This window comes from Serinus canaria, chromosome 27 (assembly GCF_022539315.1).
Source record: "Serinus canaria isolate serCan28SL12 chromosome 27, serCan2020, whole genome shotgun sequence".
NCBI lineage: Eukaryota > Metazoa > Chordata > Aves > Passeriformes > Fringillidae > Serinus > Serinus canaria.
In genome coordinates, this window is record NC_066340.1 from 1166471 (window position 1) to 1187195 (window position 20725).

The 20725-nt window shown below is 57.3% G+C and overlaps 1 protein-coding gene across 1 annotated transcript in view; it reads right to left on the reverse strand.

Moving 5' to 3' along the window:
* KCNH6 (potassium voltage-gated channel subfamily H member 6) overlaps window positions 1-20513 on the reverse strand; it is a 33655-nt gene extending 13142 nt beyond the window's left edge. The window contains exons 1-4 of the mRNA XM_050985549.1: window positions 20438-20513; window positions 17222-17452; window positions 9008-9163; window positions 2588-2799 (exon numbers count right to left, since the gene is read on the reverse strand). Of these exons, the coding sequence (XP_050841506.1) occupies window positions 2588-2799; window positions 9008-9163; window positions 17222-17452; window positions 20438-20513 (675 nt within the window). The remainder of the gene's footprint in view (window positions 1-2587; window positions 2800-9007; window positions 9164-17221; window positions 17453-20437) is intronic.
* Between the last annotated feature and the right edge of the window lie 212 nt (window positions 20514-20725).

The following is a 20725-nucleotide window of genomic DNA, read 5'->3' on the forward strand; positions in this document are numbered from 1 at the left end:
TTCCAGGCAGGAATGAATAAAAAACCACAGCCCCAAAGATGTGAGGCAGAAAAGGGTAAACAAATAATCCCCATAAGAGCATCCAAACCAACACAGAGTTAGGGAGCAGCTGCAGCCTTGTTCCTCTCTGCCCCTGAGGGATGGGAAGGTCACCCTTGGGTGGCCTGGGAGTCTCTGAAGGTGGCAGTGCCAGTGTTCCCCGTGGTGATCCTCCTGGGTGCCCCTTCCTCGTGCACTTACTGGCTTTAGCCATGGCCACAGGCTCATGGCGTGGGGTGCTGGGTGCTGGCAGTGAGCGAGGGAGTGCAGAAGGGAGGAGGAGGAGGGAGCAGGGTGGGCTGTGTGGGCTGTGGGTGACAGGGGAGAGGCTCCTGTGACCCTGGCTAACCCAGGCCATTGCTCATGCCCCCTGGTGCCCCAGCACCCACCACCTTCCCAGTTGTGCCCCTGTGTCCCTTGCCCAGTGCTGGGCATAAGGGGACTGACCTGAGGTGGCGGCCAGTCCAGAATCACCAGGAGAGCCTCAAACACGAGTGGCTGGGCAGGATCAGGCCCCTGGTGCTGTCTGCAGGCTGGCAGTGACCCAGTGTCACTCCCAGCACATATCCTGGCACAGCTCAGCCCCCCATCCCTGTCCCCAGCACCCTCCTGCCCAGATGGGGGGAGTGGGACACATTCCACCTGCAGACAGGACCCCAGCCTCACAGCACTCCCACGTGCCTCCAGCTGTGCTCCAGAGCCCTGTGAGGCTGTGAGACCTTCACTGCACTTGTGGCCTGCCCTCTGTGCCAGCTCAGTGCAGGGCCAGACCATCCCAAAGAGCCTGGCTCCACTCCCTGCCCACCCGCTGGTATTTTTAGTTGGCGTCTCGCCGCTGTCTCTGCCTCACCATGAATTATTGAACAGCCAGGAGCAGGGAGCTGTGTCTTGGGCAGGAGGTGTGGGGGACACTGGGGTGAGCACAGGCAGGTCCTCCCTGAGAGGGGCAGATGCAGCAGGGAGGAGAGATCCATCCTGTCCTGTCCCACTGCATCCCATCCCACCTGGAGATTGAAAGTGGAGGGAAGATTGACCTCAGTGGGTGCAGCCACCACCTGCCAGCTCTGACCCCACCACAACCAGCTACTGACCCCACAGGGAGTGGCCAGCACCACTGTGACAGTCACCCCAGTGTGACCATTCATTCCTGGTGTGCTCCTTGTGATGGGGACCAGGGCATGGAGGCTGCTCACTGTCCCTCTGGGGAGTTCAGGGGCCAATCCTGGGTCACTGCAGTCACTCCCAAATTAGAGGGACTAATGAAGGGGACAAGACAGGGGGAAAACAAGCCTAGAAACTGTTCCGTGATGTGCAAAGTGGGGAGCCCATCCCCTGTGCATGAAGTTAAAGGTTTGCTGGCACTGAGACAGAAGGAGAATCCTGCATAGCACCCCACTGTGATGGAGCAAACTCCCAAGCCTGGAGGCTTTTCTGGGGTCAGATGGCTGTGTTTTCATTAAATTTGCCCTGGGCTGCTGCTGGCAACAATGGGAGGTGCCCTTAGATGTATTTTGTGCATTGAGGCTCTCCGTGCCTCAGTTTCCCCACGGCTAGAAGAGCTCCTTACCCGGGACTGTGGGATACCTCAGCATCTCTCATGTACACTGACATCCCCATGGGATGCACTATTCCATGCGTGTCCCTCTGGGTGACAGTGTGTAAAGTGTCCCCTGCAGTGACAGTGCAGTGCCACCTGCTGTCTCCCAGGGGATCCTCGGTGTGCTGACACCAGGCCAGGTCCTTGGCTGGGCACCTCGGGGCCAGCAGTGCCCCAGGGGCTCCATTCCCAGCTCTGGGGGCAGGAACAGTGGCCAGATCTCCCCACATGCACACACAAACATGCAAACACGTGTCCCCTTCAAGGCCACCATCACGAGCAGTTCATGCTGCTGTTTCCCCAGCCACAAATTGCCAGAAATACTCATTGAGGGGACTAAAATGAGAATTTCAGCCATTCAGAGGAAGGCATAACCAAACATAGGGATACTGGCATTTCCTGGGGTGGAGTCTCCAGGTGTCACTGCCCTCTCTGCTTCTCTCCTCCCAAAGCCACCAGAGTGCTTGTGACTGTCCCCCAGCACCCCAGTGTCACAGACATATTTTCTGAAAAATCCATTTGTTAGGATTTTCTCTCCTGAGAAGCTGAGAGGCCTCAGAAATGAAATGTAAACAAGAATTATCTGATTGCTTGGAATGTGGTTTGGAGGTTGCTTACTAACAAGTGCATCTTTGATTGCTCTCATGTGAATTGTTTCTACTTGATGACCAATCCCAGGTCCAGCTGTTTTGGGACTCTGGTCAGTCACAAGATTTTATAATTCATTCCATTCCTTTCTTTGCTAGCCTTCTGGTGTCTCCTTTCTCTTCCTTTAGTAAGGTTTAACATCTCATTTTCTTTTAATATAATATATTAAATATATAATAAAATAATAAATCAGCCTTCTGAAACATGGAGTCAAGATTCTCATCTCTTCCCTCATCCTGGGGGGGACCCACAAACACCCCCACACCCCACCACTGCCTTGGTGGCACCTCAGGGCCCCCATACCTGTGTGACCTTCTCGGTGACGTTCTGGGTGCGCTCCATCACCTTGTGGGGAGCAATTATCTCGATCTCTGTGGTGGAGCCTGAGCGATGCTTCTCCAGGTTGAACTCCACAAAGTTGAGGGTGAACTGGGGGATCTGGCTGATGGTCCTGTACTTCATGAGGTCCGAGTCCGATGTGGAGTTCGGGGGGTTGGGTTTGACGTGGGAAGCCTCTGAAAGAGGATGGAGAGGAGCACTGAGAAGGGCAGTGAGAGCAGGAATGGATCCCCAGAGCCCTGACCTCCTGTAGGACCTCCAGGAGCTGGGGACCACCACAAGGTGCCACCAAAAGGTGCCAAAATCAGGCTGGCTCAGATGTGGGATGCCCTGCCTGGGATGCCTGAGAGAGGGCTGTTTTTCCCACACATCACCCATCTTTCCACCATTAAGCATCCTGCAGGAGGCTCAGAGCAGCTGCCAAAGCACAGAGACACTCAATGTCCCCTGCTAGCCCTGATGACTGTAGTGGGTTGGGGATCAACCCACAGAGATTCAGCAGGGAGAGATGCCAAAACTGGCATGAAAACAGACAGGAGGAGGTTGTTCTCCTCCACCCTTTGCCTGACAAACACAGCTCCTGAGCTGCTGTGCTGGTTTTTGGCCAGACTGAACCAGGAGTTGGATGTATCCTCCACCCCCAGCTCCAGGTAGGGAGGTCAGAGCTTTCTCCAGAAGAAGAGCTGTAGTGGGTGTGGATCCTGATATTTCTCCCTGGGGACCTGCCTCTGGGTCACCCCAGGGCAGGACCAGGGAGGAAGCTGTGTAGGTGGTCATTTCATGGTCAGGCTTGTGGCAACGTGTTGTCATGAGTGGGAGTCTGTACCCAGACCCTGAGCTCCAGGAAGATCCCCAGGCACTGTACTCAGTGTGTACCAACCTTTCCATCTCCTACAGGCAGGGCAGGGTTGTATTTTCAATTTGTTACCCTTTCTAACCCTTGCACTCTGACATTGACCCAAGTGGTGGTGTGGGAAGGAAGTGTCTGAAGACATTGTGAAGGTGCACAGTTAGCACCAGCCATGCTGCTGCCACCCTTCTCCCTTCCCTCCCTCTACATCGTGTCTCCTCCTGAGGGTCTGCAACTTGTGACTATTGGAGGAACATGAACCCCCAGCCCATTTTCACAGCCAGATTCCACAGATTGATCTCTCTCATCCCCAGCTGAGAGCCTTCTCTCTCTACACCTCCATCTAATTTGTCCTCATCCCTCTCATGAGAACCAGAGGTCTGGACATGGACAGCAGGATGAAGGATTGTTCCCTCCAGCCCTTCAGAGTGGCCTGGCCGGTGTCTCACCCACCTCCAAGACGTGGACACAGCTCACACTGCACATGCCTGCAGAGCCCTTCCCTCCCTCCAGGGAAGGTGGGATGGCATCGGGATGCCCCTTGTGTGGGGCAGCCAAATGCAATCTGGTACGGTCTCACATCGCACACACAAACCATGGATGGCTCTCCCTACAGAGCAGGACCTGCCTGTGCAGGGAATCACATGGAGACCAGCGGGTTTTGGGGAGAAGACCCAGGTAATCTCCACTTTGCAGAGGGAAAAGAGACCGAGACCTCCCCCCCGAGATGTGCTGGGGCCATCGCCAGGACCCTGACTCCCACAGTAGAACCGACGGCTCCGGGGTTTTCCCTACCTGAGTTTGCCCTCCTTTCCCTGAATTTTCTCTGGAACTCAGACCTCGCAGCCTCAAAGTTGTCCAAGGAGGAGACCCTGCGGAGGCTGTGGAAGCTGCCCCCGGGGCGAGACCGAAAGAAACCCCATGCGGGGTGTGGGCCCAGCACGGGAGGCTCTTGTTTCGGGGACGAGTGTTGTAGGGTGGGGTCGGCCTCCAGGCTTGGCCTCCTCTCCTTTTCCAGGAGGGATTCGGTCTCTGACTGCATACAGTTTTCCTTGGGCGATGTCTTCAAGTCCCTCAAAATCAGGGAGTCACCACCAGGCTTTAAGACAGCCAGGAGAAAGCGTTGTATTAGAAGGAGTCCCCGCGTGCTGTGGGGGAAGGTGAGGGAGCCGGGGTAGGTTAAGAGGAGAGGCAGAGGGCTGGGAAGCACTGCAGTTCCTGAGGTCATCTCCAGCCTGCACCAGGACCTGCTTTGGAGTGGGGCCACCGAGTCCCTGGGGACTTGGCAGCTCCCAGCTCCTACCAGCTCCCGCCGGAGGCTGGGCGGCCGCGGGGAGGTTTGCGAGGCGATGCTGCACAGGTGGGAGCAGGTGAGAGCAAGAGAAGAGGAGACCTAGGGACAGGCTCTCCTGGAGTACCTGCAGTGCCATGCGTTTCTCTGAGATGGCCCTGTGTCCCACCACTGGGGCTGCCCTTCCCTCCCCTGCTGCAAAGAGCTCAGGCCACCACCGAGGGTCAGCGCCCCAGCCCTGCGCTGGTGTTCATGGGGGAGGATGTGCTCTGCACCAGGAAGCACTGGAGGAGCTGCTGGGTTTGCAAATTTGGTCATATTGCTCCTTCTTCTCCTACAGCCACCTTAAAGCATGGCTAAACCTTTTCCCCTGGAGACCTGAAGAGTTTCCAGACTTTTTTCTGCAGTGGGGTGTTCAAAGCAACCACCTTCTGGAGTAGAGACCCATGAGAACCTGTGCCTCCAGTAATCCCCACAGGAGGAACTGTGGAACTTCTCACCATCCCTAAGGCCCTTTAGGGCAGGTTTTAGGGTGGGGTGCCTGGAGAGGCTGGCTGCTGGCTGGCCCTGTATCTCTGGGCTGTGGCCACTTGACCAAGCTCCAGCGAAATGGTGCATCATCAGGCTGTCCTCAATGCACATTTTCCATTCCACACTGCATTCCATTTCCCTTCCACACTGCAGTGCCCCGTGCAGCTCCAGCCTCGGGGTACCCAGAGCTTTTAGCAGTGCTGGTGCCTATGGGAATGATGGACCCAAAGCATCTGATGTACCTACACACATCTTCAACCTACCATAAGCAGAACCTCTGAGAAGACAGGCACCTTCCATCTCATTATATCTATGATTTGGGGAAGCAGATTTATCCAGGCTGCCTGGATACACCCAGCACAGCCAGACCCTGGCACCTGGGGATGCCTTAGCAGAGCAAAACCCTCCTGCTGACAGCCTTGAGCTGCAGCATTTCAGAAAACAGCAGGTCTTTGACTGGAGCTGCCCTGAGCACTGCTGACAGTCAGGAAGCCACCAAGAACAGCAATCTCTAGACAGGCCCCACCAACAGCTTTTCAAGGTTGGTGACAGCATCACCTTCCATCATGGGAAGTACAATCTCTGCTGGAGGGCTGAGAAGCTGGACCTGCCTGTGCTGCCTGCTCCCTGCCAGGAAAACACGGGGAAATGAGCCTGCCAGTCCTTGCTCAGAGCACACCACGCTCCTACAGCCACCAGCACGTCCCCTCCTTGAGGTGGGGACAACTCCCTGAAGCTCCACCATCCTGCACCACTTGGAGTGTGGAGGCAGAGCTTCCTCCCAGCTTTGGCACATCTCCCACTCCCCCCTCGAGCCGCGGGATGTGCAGAGCAGCAGGGTGGAGCTGCAGCCCAGCAGGGCCGTGCCCTGCCACAGGAGATGGCCCAAACCACAGCAGCCAAGGGGGACTGGGGTGGGGACAGCGAGGTGGAGAGCTGGGACCTGGCCTGAGGTGTGGGCTGGTATCAGACAAAGGCTACTGTTACCTTTCCATAGTCAATGGCTACTCCATCAAACTCACTGGTGGGCAGAGATTTCCGCTGGATTTTGAGGCGCCGCAGGGACGGGAGACTAAACTTCAAACTCCTACCTTCACCTTGTTAAAAAGAAAAACAAAACACAAGAGAGAAAGATGTGACCTAGCTGCATGTGATGGCTGGAGCGAGGCAGGACAGAGGAGAGGCTACAGAGAGTTTTGGGTGGCTCTGGGGGACGCACATGCTGTGTGGCCCTTCCTCCTCCAAATTCCCATGCCATCACAGTGCCATGTGCTCAAGGCAGACCCTGACCTGGCAGCAAGCTCCTCTGAGCTGGAGAAGAGTTCCCTACAACTGCAGATGTGAGATGGGAAAGGTGCAGAGCATCCCTAAGCCAATTAAAGAGGTTAAAGCCAATTAAGGGATTTGGTCCCAGAGGAGATCGAGCCTCTAAATCTCCTTGGTGGAACTTAAGAGAAAAAAAACCCCACACAATAGAGATGGTAATTTAGAAAGGCACAGAAAGAAAAGTAGTTCTAACAATTTTATTCCTGGATTTGTTTTGAATTTTCAGTGATGGAATTTGGACCACAAAACCAGGATCCCTTTCTGCCATCACAGGGGACAAGGAGACCACCTCAGGGAGGACTGGGGCTGGGACAAGGGCAGCCAGGGCTGCTAGGAGCTGTGAGAGGTGCAGGAGAGGAAGAGCCCAGATCTGGAGAGGGCCCAATGCCCCTGGTTGTGACACTCAATGCAAAGTCACTCATCCTCTTCTAGAGGAGACAATGGTCACTTGCTACTGCAGAGTTTGTGTGAGCAGCTGGGTTCACACCCTCGGGGCCTGAAGCTCATCCAGCAGCACCAACTCTGCTCCCTAACTGCACAAAAGGTGGCCTAAATCCTGGGGTGGGTGGGATGTGGCATGAGCTCCACAAAGACATTGTCCCCTGGGAAAAAGCAGCATGTTGAGGAGCTCTTTGGTTTTGGCAAGATTAGCTTCCCAAATCAGCACTGAGCTGCTTGGGCAGGGTCCCAGCCTGCCCAGAAATGCCCCTGCCCATGGGGTACCCTCTGCTCACCCCATCCCCACTGCCTAGAGCAGCTTTTCAGCTGGAAGAAGCAAAGCATCCAACTTTCCCTGCACACCAGTGAGCTGGAGACCAGCAACGCAGGCACCTGTGGCTGTTCAATGAAAGACTGAGTCAGAAAACCTGTGCACAAGGGCAGGTTTGTGCTGGATCTGGATGGGCACCAGCAGCTCTGGCCTTTCCACACCCCCTGTCACTGGAGTGGGAAACCCAAGGAACACAACATCCCTTGGGATGCTCAACACAACATCCAACATGCAGGGAAGTGAGAGGTGCTCTTGATTTGGGTGCCTCCTGTCAAAGGTGTGTCTTTGGGTGGGATGGGATATGGCTGCATCTCATGTTGAGACATTCTGAGAGCTGGTGGGGCTGCAAAGCAGCACTGGTGCTGGAATTTAGGATTTCCTCTGCAGGTCATGCATAGAGGGCAGCTGGTACTAAAGTAAACCATCAAAAATATGAATCTCATCACTTCACAGACCTCCAAACACATGCACAGGTATCTGTCCATTCACACTCACACATCCACGAGCCCCCTGAGCAGGTACAAACCCACACAAAACTCTGCTGGTACCTGCTGCCATCCACAGACACCTGAATGCTCCAGGATACAGACATGGACCGAGCAGGAATGCACTGAGACTCCCACAAACTCCAGTTCAATGGCCACTTGTCCCCATGGGGGCTCCCTGTGTGGCCCTGGCTCTGATCCTGCTGTGCCACCCCATGTGCCAAGGGGGGACAGACCCATGTTGCTCCCACAGCTTTGTTTTGAGGCCTGCCCAAAGCCTCTCAACAGCAGCCCTGGGGAATGTCATCATGGAGGCAGAGGTGGGGTTATTTCCTGACTCAAGGAGAGCTGCCCAGCACTGAGGGCTGTATGCAAGGAGGAGACTGAGAATCACAGCTCCTTGTCAGGTCTAACATCTGCCTTCCTGAACATCCACATCCCCTCAAGAGCCTCACCACAGCTTCCCTTTGATCCAGTCTTCCCAAAAAAGGGAACTTGAGTTTTCCACTGTCTCCAAAACCCTAGAATGAGCCTAAGAGAGCGGGGAAGAGCCTGAAGCTGGGGGCAGGCTGAGCCATTGCAGTGCAGCCATCCTTGTGCCATTGGCCTGCAGTGACACCCCCACAGCACAGCCATGCTCTTGGTGACACCAAATGTCCCCTGGCCCGCTGGTGACCCCGCACACAGGTCCTGCCCCACACCAGCTCCCCCAGCCCAAGCCAGTGTTAAAGATGGAAAAGATCCAGCAATGCAGGGGGGGTTCATGGAGGGGACAACACAGCTCCACTTCCAGCGAGACCTCCTCTCAAAAATGCACCATCCCATGCAGAACAGGCTGGGCAGTCCCCAGCCCTGTTCCCCAGGTCTCTGGGATGTTGGGAAGTGTGTGCAGGCAGCTGTGAGGGCAAGGGGAGCACAGCTGGCTCCTACAGCCTTTTCCCATCCAGCTGGGCTTTGGCTGGACCAGCCCCTGAGCAGGCAGAGCTGCGGCCGTGCAAAAACACAAACCTCTTCCCATGCAGGATCCTGCCCAGACTCAGATGCATCCTTCAGTCCCCCCGTGCTCCCCAGCAAGCCCCGGGATGAGGGGGCTGCGCTGCCCGGCCGGTCCCCGCCGCCCCCGGGCACGCACCTTTGTTCCAGCTGTGCGACAGGCGCTGGTGCAGGCTCCGCCCGGTGCTCTTGGCGATCAGCTGGGCCAGATCCTCGAAGTTGAGGATGAACATGATGACGACGCCTTCCTCGTTCTTCACAGGCACCACATCCACCAGGCAGCGGAAACACGATGCTGCCGAGCAGAGAGAGGCTCAGGGGGGCTGCTCAGGAGACTCTGACCTCCCCCTCCCCTCCAGCACCCAATACTTTTGGCAGAAAAGTGGGGTTTTGAGCACTCTGATGGGTGTGATCCCTGCTGGTGGGTAGTGGAGGGTGTGGAACACGATCTGGGCTCTGGGAAAGGGCCAAAACCCTGAAGCATCCCAATCACACTGATCACATCTCTTTTTTTCTGTCCCAGACAGTCATTTATATTAATGTACTTGAGAGCAGCAATTAAAGAGTGAGTAATTAAGAACTCAGGAAGTCCCAGGTAGTGGTTTAACCTCATTAAGCATCCTGCTTGTAATCACGCTGCAGTTAATTGCCCTGCAATCACCAGGCAGTTTTTGGGGGCTGGATGCAGGCAATGGGGGTGAGCCCACGTGGGGGGCAGGACCGGGTGGGATCAGCCCCCAGGGACATTCCCTAAAGACATGGAGTGGCCAGGCATGGCCTTTTCTTGTCCTGCCATGGGGAAACCGAGGCACAAAGGGGGCACAAGGACTGGCTCAGTGTCCTGGCAGTGATGGAGGCGATGAGGAGCATCCCAAATATATCCACAGGGATTTTCCTGTTGGATGGCAGCTCGACCCTGTGGCTCCTCTTGTGCAGCAGCCAGGCACCATTCTGCAATTAGAGGCAACTGAGAACACCTGCAGGTCTTTTCCAAAGCACCTAGTGAAGGATACAGGTGGTTGCCCACTTCCTTTTCCATCTTTATTCCCACCAAACCCTCCAAAAAATCCTATAATCACCGAGTCCCTTCCCTGAGCTGTTGGCACTGCTGGGAGCGGGACCCCCCGAGCTGCAGCCACTGTCACCGTCCCTCTGGCAAACCCCCCAAAAAACTCCTAGAGATGATGGAGCAGCCAGGTACCATTCCAGCCGGTAGGGAACCAAACCACCTCGTTGCCCGGCAGGGCTGCCCGGTGCAGATCGCTGCTGTCGCCTTTCCCCGGGGATTGGCAGCCGGGCAGGGATGCGCGGCCGGCCCGACCCGGCGCTCCCGCTCCGGCCGTGGCCGCGCTCCAGCCGGGAGGGGCAGGCTGGCCTTCCTGCGTATAATTTTAAGGAGCTCAGGGCCTCCCGTAATCAGGAGCAGATGGCCGGCATCGGGCAACTTCAAAATCTGCCCTGACGTCAGGGATGTGCACATACACGGACACACACAGGCACAAGAAGGGGAAAGAAATGGATATGGTGAAACCTGCTGAAAGACCCCAGCAGCTGTGCTTTGTTCGTTTGGTCTTTCTTTTTCTCTCTCTCTCTTTCTCCACTGCTCACCAAAGGGAGAGGAAATCCACTAAAATGTGTGAGCTGGGGAGGAGAGAGTGGATTTTGGGCAGATGAAGCTGTTTGGGGGCTGCATGGCAAGTGACAGGTTACCTCTGTGTGGAGCAGGGAGAAGAGACTCCTTTCCCTCCCTTTGTCAGGATTTTTAGGGATCTTTAGATGAAGAGATGCCCTGTAAGTGATGCTGAGGGAGCGAGGTGGCACGTGCCCGGTGGGGTGACACGGTGCCATCCCCAGGATGATGTTGATGCTGGTACTGGTATGTGCAGGGGCTGTGCACAGGGGAGCCCACTCAGCGATGTTTTCTCCTTTGGTGTGTTAGAAATCAGGAGGTTTTTCCCCCCAGAGGTGATTTTGAAGCATCACTGACTTCCTGGAACCCACAAGGTTCACTGGCATGGGCAGCCACCAACCCCATGCTTCCCCCTGCACTGGGAATTCTGATCCAGACAGCCCAGTCCTGGCTCAGGTGCTCTGCCCTCCTGCACTCCTTCACTGCCTCAGGTTTCCTCCCTAAGTTCCTCCATGGCAGTGGGAGGAGATGGGCTCTGAGCTGTTCTCAGGGGGGGTTGGATCCTGTGTGGCACAGGAAAGGGTTAATCCCATGGCCAGTGCTGAACAGCTGAAAACTGGGCCCAGTTACATCCAGTTGGAGGGATATAAGGAGCAGCTGGGAGGTGGCTGGGGGTGGGTTTGGGTGGCAGCTGGTGCCTGGTTTGATCCTGCAAATCTGGGAGGTGCTGAGCTTGAGCAGCCCTGGCCAATGTCACTGTGAGCCCCTCACTGATCCCTTCTTAAATTAAATAAAATAGACTATTTCTGTTGGGAGGGAACTACAGCAATAATCTAGTCTAACTACCTGGCCAATTCAGGGCTGGCCAAAAGTTAATTCCCCTCCAAAACCAGGGGAATCACCCCAAAAGTGGCCCCAACAGGCACAGCCCTGCATGCCAGGGACTCAGTGCCTTGCTCTGACCCACATGGAGGTGTGGGTCACCTCCACAGCATGGAGGTGTCAAGGGAATGAGGGAATATCAGAGTCAGGGATGGGAGCAGCAGATTCCCTTCAGCCTGGCCCAAAGACAGGGCATTCCCCCAGGATTTGGGGCACCCCCAGCTCTGTGGAGAGGCTGCAGCTGGGAGAGCTGTGGCACTCTCTGCCCTGACTCAGTTTCCCTATGGTGAGCCAGCCTGGGCTCTGCTGAAGGCTGAGCCTGCTCATCCTTCTTCCCAAAAACCAGGCCCTGCTGTAGCCCCAGTGGCTGAGGCAGCCCCACGAGGCACCTCAGCCCTGCCCTCCCATCCTTGTTCCTCGATCCACTGTCCCCATCCCTCTGACTGTCCCTTCCCTTCAGCTGTTCAGCTAATCTCTCTCCATCCATCTAATTTTATCCAGCCACCCAATGATCTCCTGGAGGAGCCCTGGGGGGATTCACAACCTGCCTGAGCTCTGTGGCCACCAGCATGAGGGTGCCCGTGCCCATCTGGGGTAAAACCCAGCCTGGGGGCTGCAGACAGGCCTTGGCAGGTGGGGTAAGACATGGATGGTGGTTTGAAGGGTCCCACAGCCAACGTGGTAGGCTTGTAGGAGCTGGGAAAACCAGCTCATTCCCTAAAAACTTCTGTTTGACCCTAAAAACTTCTGTTTGACCTTCCAGCACCCAGCTCAGCTCCCCCAAGCCGAGTGAGTGCCTGGAGGTTTGTGCTTTCTGACCCACCGTGTCTTCTGACCTTGATAAAAACCAACACTTAATAACATTAAAAATGTCATTGCTGGGGGCCCTCCCTCCCTCCCTGTCCCCTTATCCCCTGCAGGCACTGGTGGTTAATGCATTTGTCATCAGTATCATCAGTATTAAACTAATCAACAGGACACGGGGGTTTCCAGAGCCGGACACAAGCCAGCATTGTTATGAATATTAAAAAAGAGAGCTATTAATCTGTGCCTAGAGCTCTTCCCCAGGCCTGCCCTCCCCCCAGCTAGGAGATTTAATCTGCAGGGTCTCATGGCAGAGTGGCTAAAGCTATAGTGGTATTATATAAAGGAGCAGGGGAGAGGGGCTGGGGAGGGCACAGAGGGGATGGGCATGGGAGCAGAGCTGTGCCTGGCACGCCCAGAGAGGAGCCTGGAGGACCAAGCTGTGCTCCCATCCTGGGATAAATCAGTGTCAGGGGCTGGGTGGAACTTCAAAGGGAAGTGCAGATTGCTGGGAGGCTCTACAGCAAATCCCTGAGGTGGGGTGGAAAAAAAAATGGAGAGAGAGTCTGAGCTAGTGGGAGATTGGTCACTCTTGGGAGCTGGGGTGAGCCCCTGCAGGTCTGCATCCCCCTGCCCAGGGAGGGAATGTGCAACACAGGTCTGCCCTGGCCCCTCTCCCCACACCCAGACAGGGCATCAGGAGACTGAAACCTGCCAGGACACCAGGCCAGCCAAAAATGACCTTATTAAGTAACATCAGCAGGACAGAGGTTGCCCTGTGCAGGGATTTGTGTGCTTCCAGGCCTCACTGGCTGGAAGCTGCAGAGGGGAAGGAAAATCAGGAGCATCAGCTGGCTGAGGGTACCTACCAAAATGTTGCCCTGAGAAAGATCCAAACCTAGCAGGGTGCTTTCAGTGCAGGTGGATGTTCTGATCCCCAGGGGCCAAAAGAGGTCCTAGATCAATACAGTGGGTTGGCAAAATACATCTTATCTCTGCCAGGGCAGGGATCTCAGGAAAAGCCTGCTCCAGGCAGCATCCTTAGAGGTGCTGGGGGTGATCTGGGCCCGTCCTTTTGTTCATGGGACATCAGGTCCAAGCAAAAAGCATCTGTGGGGATGAAAAATGTGTCTCTGCCCTGGTCACAGTGGCCCTGGGGCACTGCCAGGGCAATGGGGGTGCCTGGAGCTGCAGCACAGCTGTGCCAGGATGGCAGAATTGGCTCTGCAGTGCAGGATCTCTGGGACCAGAGCTTTGCCATTGTGAGGAGGGATGTTTATAAGTTCCCATCTGGAGCTGGGCCCTGGTGTCCATCCCTTTCCAGAGGTCACAGACTGACCCTTAAAGCAAACAGCAAGCAACAAACAGCCCAAGCTTGGCATAAACCCCATGGGTTTGTACAAGCCAAGAGCTCAACTTGGGCTTGGGGTTTGTCAGCTGGCTGTGCCTTCCTTCTCCTCCAACAGCCAAGAAGTGCCCTCAGTCCTGCCTTGACCCCACCACGGGGCAGCAGCAGAGGCTCCCTGGGGCTGCCAGCACCAAATCCCTGACAGTGCCAGGATGCAGCAGCTGCTGGTGGGATTTGCCATCCTGCTCCCAGTGCACCCCTTGGGCACGTCACACGTTGCTGTTTACAAAGCTGGAGAAACCCTGCTTGGATCCATCCCCCTGCCTTAGCCAGGCTTGGATCCATCCCCCTGCCTCAGCCAGGCTTGTATCCATCCCCCTGCCTCAGCCAGGCTTGGATCCATCCCCCTGCCTTAGCCAGGCTTGTATCCATCCCCCTGCCTCAGCCAGGCTTGGATCCATCCCCTGCCTCAGCCAGGCTTGGATCCATCCCCCTGCCTCAGCCAGGCTTGGATCCATCCCCCTGCCTCAGCCAGGCTTGTATCCATCCCCCTGCCTCAGCCAGGCTTGGCTCCATCCCCCTGCCTAGCCAGGCTTGGACCTCCCGCGCATCCACCCTGCCTAGCAGCTGGCCATCCCTGCTAGCCAGGCTTGGATCCATCCCCCTGCCTCAGCCAGGCTTGGATCCATCCCCCTGCCTTAGCCAGGCTTGGATCCATCCCCCTGCCTCAGCCAGGCTTGGATCCATCCCCCTGCCTCAGCCAGGCTTCCTGGCAGCAGCTGCTGGAGAGGTGCAGTGCCACGGACGTGCCCTGGGCTGGGGACAGAGGGGATGTGTCACATGAGTGCCCCTGCCCCCTCTGGGTGTGGTGGCACCCCCCAACCCATGCCTGCCTGGCTGCTTGCTCGGGCCCCTCCACGGGGACCTGTAGGGGGGATGTGCTGAGTGGCACAGGGCACCCCAATCACTCTCTGACCCTCCCAGGGGAAAATCCTGGCTTCTGCAGCAGTGTTATGAGTTTGCTGGCCTGATCCCAGTCCCTAATCCCAGTTCCATGGGGACTGACACGAACTGCTGCTGGAGGGGACAAGCTGTGGGCTCTGCCCAGGAAAGGACAGGCTGGAGGGGCTGGGGCTGCCCCACCAGCTGCTCCAGCTGTCACAGCCACATCTCCCCTTTCATATTCATCAGCATCACATTCACGCAGATTAAGCAGAGCGAGTGCCACCAGCTGCTGCTGCTCAGGCCCTGCTACCCCTGTGGCACTCAGCACCTGTGGCCACCTCCTGCTCTGGGGACCCCATGAGTCCTGGCCAGTGGCTTTGCTGCAAAGCACATCCCTACCTGGGGAGGGAAAAAAAACAACTCTGGATGCAGCTCAGCTCCTCGGTGTCCTCCTCAGGGGATGCTGGAGGATTTGAGCTCTCCCTGGCCATAGTGGACAGTGTGTCTGCAGGGCTGGGGGTTGTGGCTGGTCCTTGCTGCAGCAGGAGCTGATCCCGTGCTGACCCCCCTGTCTGGGCCAGTTCCAGCTGTGTAGCATCTTGTAAGGAAATTAACTTTTCACTGATCTCCCAGCTTTGAGCTGAGGATTAGAGCCCACACGCGCTGCAAATGGGCTCTTCCCTCTTTCCAAGGCCTTTTTGGGGCTGGTATGGCAGGGAGGGACAACTGCTCTGCCTGGGCTGGTCCCACCTTCCCCCATGGGAAGGTTCCATTCTTGGTTCCATTTGGGAGCTGGGCTCACTGTTGGCACCCCTGGCTCATTTGGCTCTGTTTATAATTATAATTAGGTGATGACAGCATGGGTGGGGACCGAGCAGCCAGGCCATCCCCAGGGACACGCATCCCCCATCACTCAGCATCCTGCCTGACCCCAGAACCCACTGGCCCAGACACCCTTGGGTGGCCCCTTCCTACCTTCCTCCACCTGGCCCTGCTTGGGTGTCTCCAACAGGCAGATTTTGGGTTTAATATTGCCTCTGTCAGCCAGAAAAAGCCAGGAAACAACCCCGCGAGCTGCAGAGCCGGGAGTACCGCAGTAATAAACAGCAGGTCGAGGCTGGAGATTGGTGCTGCTGGTATGAAAAAGAGGACAGGCAGGTTCGGAGCTCTGCTGGCTAATTAAGCAGCAGCTCCCTATAATGCAAAAGCCTTTTCTTCGCCGATAAGACCCATTTATAATGGGCCGAGCGGTCGCAGGCTGAGTGCTGGGGGGAAACAATTGGAAAGCATGCTGCTGGTGGGGCTGGGTTTTAAAAATAGACATGAAGGGTTTGCTTCTGGGCTTTTTTATTTTTTCCCCTTTTTTTTTTTTTTTAATAAAAAAAGAGAAGAAAGCAGCTCAGAGCTGCAATGAGAGTTCCCCATGGCCTAGAGGAAGAGCGGGGCTCTGAGGACAGCACCGAGCATCCCGTGAGCCCAGCAGGAATGCTTCAAAGCAGGGAGCACGGTGATGCATCAGGCTCACCGGCAAAGTAGTCCCCAGGGACAGAATGGGAAACTATCCTGAGGGAGGGAGAGAGGAAGGAAATGGACCAGGGCTGCAGATGCTGTCCTTGCCACAGCCAGTGCATGGCCACGCACTGGCACTGGATGGGAGCAGGGCACAGCGTGTGCCACTTCTCTGCGTGTCTCCTGCACTGTGCTGGGCTCCAGCCAGGCCCTGAGACTGCTGAAGGGGGGGACTTGCACCCAGACCTGGCACCACTCGTGGCCCCTCTCCACCCAGGAGTGCCCCACAGGAAGAGCCCCGACTGAGTGGCCCGATTCTGCCACCACACAGGGTCAGGTCCTGCCAGGTTAACACGCCGAGGTGCTGCCAGTGAATAACTCTGATACACTGGCACCTGGATGCCAGCCCGGGAGATAGGGGCTGGGAGGGAGGCCAGGACACCCGGGTGCCAGCCCCCAAGATAGGGTGCTGGGCTGGGAGCCAGGGTTCCTGCCTGCTCCTTCCTTTTCCTTCCAGTGGTTCTCCTCTAACTGGCTGTGCGGGAGCTGCCAGCAGTGGGGTGCTGCCCTGTGCTCAGGCCAAGCCCCCATCAATACTATCTGAAGCAATGGGAAAGCTCCATAGGTTAAAACAAGGAAACACTTCATATTTTTAACCTCCTGTGAGCACCGGCCCTGCATTTCCCTGCCCCTGGGAGCTCTGGCCACTGCTGTTTTGCAGCATCAAGCACTAAATATTTATTTAACTTCCTGCTGTATTAGAACTAATCACTCGTATTTTCCATCAAAGCTTCATTTTCATCTTAACGTAATTCCATCTGTGCACGCACAGCCGCATCCTGCTCACTGCAAAGGCAGCTCTGAGCCCATCAGCTGCACCCACTCTCAGCAGAGATGGGGGGTCTGTCTCCTCTCATCTTGGAGCACGGACTGGCAGACCTGTGTCCGAGCCTGGCTTCTCATTCCTGGTGCAGGGATCCCGCAAGCAATGACACAGCTTGTCCCAGGAGCTCCGAGCCATCCCCAAAGGCTCACAAATGACCTGATTCCCAAATAATCTGACAACACCCTCTATTGCTCAAGGTCCCAGCGTGCTCCAGGCCAGCAGAGGTGCCTCCATTCCACCAGGAGCCACTGTGGATTGGTTCTCAGCAAAGCCCTGAGCCTGTTTGTGTCCCCAGTGCAGGGCAGGTCCCACCGCCCACCGCTGGCTCACCCCGCAGAGCGGCTCTTACTGTCTTTGCGGTAGTAGAGGATCTCGAGCTTGCACTCCTCGGAGCCCAGCAGGGCCTGGGTGAGCTGGGCAATGGAGCTCTTGGTGGTGTCAGGGCCCGTGAGGAAGTCGCAGGTGCAGGGCTGCTGCATCACCTCCACGCGGGAGTAGCCGAACATCTCGCAGAAGCCGTCGTTGCAGTAGATGATGGCACAGTTCTCCATCTGGGCGTTGGCAATGAGGAACTTGCGGTCTGCAGGGAGGCAGGAGAGAGAGCACCAGGCTTAGAGGGGTGCTGGGGACCCACGGGGGTTGGGGACAGCCGGGGTGTGGGGGGGCGAGCTTGGGGTTTTTGATGTCACCCGCTGTGGGGCTCGTGCTCAGGTGACATTGGGGACAGCTCTGGGGGGACAGTGGCTGACCTCAGCCCACACAGTCCCAGGTACTGCTCTGCTTTTCAGAGAGAGAAAGTGTCCCCAGTTCAGTGTGAATTTGTGACTGTGGGGACAGGGGGACCCGAAGGGGGGGTTCTCAGTGGAGCCAGTTTTGCTGGGATTGGCCAATCCCTGCAGCCTTGACATTTCACCGCTGGCATGTGGGGACTCTCTGCTGTCTAATGGGCAATCTGTCCCTGACCAGCACTGCAGGCAGAGGGGAGAGCAGCCTCTGTCCCTACCCAGGAGCTTATCAGGGACCTGAGTTATCTCAGAGACTTTCCACCCTTGCTCAGATTGGACTGAAGTCAGGCAAGGGGCAAGAGGAGGAGTGAGTGTGAGGCTTGGCTTCATGGGAAGCAGGGGTGAAACCCATCACATTAATGATTCTCCTAATGTTTTATAGGATAATTGTGCCTTTGGGCTGAAGGTGAAATCCAGACTCTGCTGGGCTTTGTAGCCCCTATGCTCAAGGGAAAGAAAAGGGAAACTGAGGCAGAGAGTGGTGCTGCCCCATTCCCTCCTGGTGCTGCAGCCACCTAGGTTGGGCTGGGGCCAGACCTGCTGCCTTGCCAGGGTGTGTGGCAGTGCTGCACAGCCCACATCATCCAGCCCACATGGAGCCACTTCCATCCTTATCTCGGGGTGAGCTCTGATTTGGTTAGATTTTGTGGGGTTTTTTTAAGGATATCAGGGAGTGCTGGGCTCTGGGACAGGTTTGCTGGGATGTGAATGCCACATCTCCCCCAGCACCATCTCCCTCATCATTTGGCATCAGGTCTGGGCTGGAGCTGAAGGCAAGTCTGAGCAGAGGGTCCATTTGGAGGCTGTCTCCCAGCCCAGACCCCAAATAATCTCCTGGATTACCCAGGAATGGCATCTGCAGCTTGCGTGCTCCAGAACCCTGCTGCACTCCAGCCTCACGGGGAATTTCACCCAAATGCAAGAGGAACCTCTGCACAGCTGTGACACTGAGCACTGGGACCTGGTGGGGTGAGGGGACCCCTCCCAGGCACATCAGGGCTGTCCCCCAAGGCACCTGCAGAGTCCCAGCTCTACAGGATGCCTCCCAGTAAAACCAGTGTCCCCAGGGATGCTGCACAAGTCTCCTGCTTCATTCCACCCTCTGACAGCCCCTTGGTAGCCCTTTCTGGGGGACTCCCACTCTGGCACCCTTCTCTTCCCCACACAGGGCTGATGCTGGTGCTGATGCTGCAAACAGCACAAACCACCACAGAAAAACATTTCCCAGTTCCTTCTTCCCGATCCTTCTATATCCAAATTGCTTTGCCAGCACCAGGAGGGGACCTTCTCCCGAAGCCCTGCTCCTGGGGCACACTCCCCACCTCTGAGGAACAGTTTCCCCATCCAGTGTCAGCTCCATGGACTGGATCCAGTCTGGATCCAGGCTGGGCTGGCGCAGGACAGGATTTACAGGGCTGGCAGGGCGCCGGAGCAAGCTGTGCTGAGCACAGGGATGTGACCACGACCAGGATGGCAAGGAGCTGCAGAGCCAGGTCTCCTTGGGGGTTTTTTCACCCCTAATTTGCTGTCTTGCTCTCACCTGCAGATTTGCCCTTGGTCCCACAGTACCAGGGCTCTGCAGGGAAGAGTTGGGCCCCTCTGGCTGCAGCGGGGACTCCCCAGGAGCAGCTACACCCATGGGAGCTGCGGTGCTGGGGGTGAGGGCAGCACCCACAGGCGGGGAAGAACTCACTGCCTGTAGCAAAGATCTATTAGGTGTGCTGGTTTGCTGTCTCCCAACACCTGTCACAGCACGAAACTGCCGCGGGGGAGCGTGGGGCGATGTTTCGGCAGAACCCAGCTGGTGCCCGACATGGCTGGCAGGGAGCGGGCAGGGAGCGGGCAGGGAGCGGGGCCCTGGCACTGTCCTCGCTGTCACGCCTCACCGCGTGGCCCCGCTGCTCCCCAGCCGCCGCTTCCCAGGGGGAACTGATAGGAAGCAGGGACAGTTTTTCTCACTTTCCATCCCCAGGGTCACGTCAGTCACTGCCAGGCCAGGCAGCGCAGAGCCTGCAGGGATGGCAGCGCCAGGGAATTTGCACACTCGGGAAACTTGGACACCCACAAAAAAAAAAAACCCAACCCAGCGAGCCGGGGTAGTGGGGGGTGCACGGCCCGACAAACCCACAGCAGCCCCCCGAGCTCAGTTTTTGGGGGACCCCGGTCCCCTGGTCCCCTCCCGTTATCCCCAGCATTGTAGGGGGACCCAGCCCCGTTGGGGTGCCCAGAGAGTGGGAGCGGAACCCCCGCGCCCCCACCCAGCCAGCGCTCCCCTGTGTGCACGGACTTTTCGCTGTATTTGACACGAAACCAGCCAAAAAATTCATATAAAGGGATTACTCGGAGCAACAGCAAATGGCAACGTTTCACCAGGGACGGCGGCCGCCGAGAGCGCAGAGTTGAAGGCAAACAGGCAGCGAGCCCGCCTGCGCTGGGGTACAGCCTGTCCCCCCGTCCAGCCGGCCGGGACCCCCTCCCCGCCAGCCCGGGCACTCCGCCCCAGCCCGGGGACTCGGGGAGTCGCGGCGTCCCCGGCCCCCGGGGAAACACCGAGGCCGGGATGGCTCGTCCCCCTGTGTCGCCCTGTCTATAAATACCCGCGGGGACACTGCCTGGCTGTCGCCCACCCCTCTCCCCCCTCGGGAGGTCACAGGGGCGCCTCCGTGCCCCCGGGGACACCCTCCCGCCTTCCCCCCCTCCTCTCCCCGCTGTGCTTCGAAGTTGGGGGGCCGCCCCGGCCGCGGGGGGAGCGGAGCGGGATCGGAGGGTGCGGTACTCACTTTGTCCTTCAAATTTGCGAATGATGGTGTCCAGGTAGGTGTTTTGGGGGGCCACATGGCCCCGGCGCACCGGCATCGCTCCGCTGCGCTCTGCGCGCCCCGGGAGCGGCGGAACTTGCCGCGGGCGCGGCGGGGAGCGCGGCCCGGCCCCGGAGCGGCGCGGCACGGCACGGCGCGGCCCCGCTCCGCCTCACCCCAGGGCTGACCGAGCTCTGGAGCCCAGCCGGCCCGGGGCTCCCATGCTCTCGGTGGCCGGAAGGGGGAACCCCTCCGCCCGCCCTGCCGCGC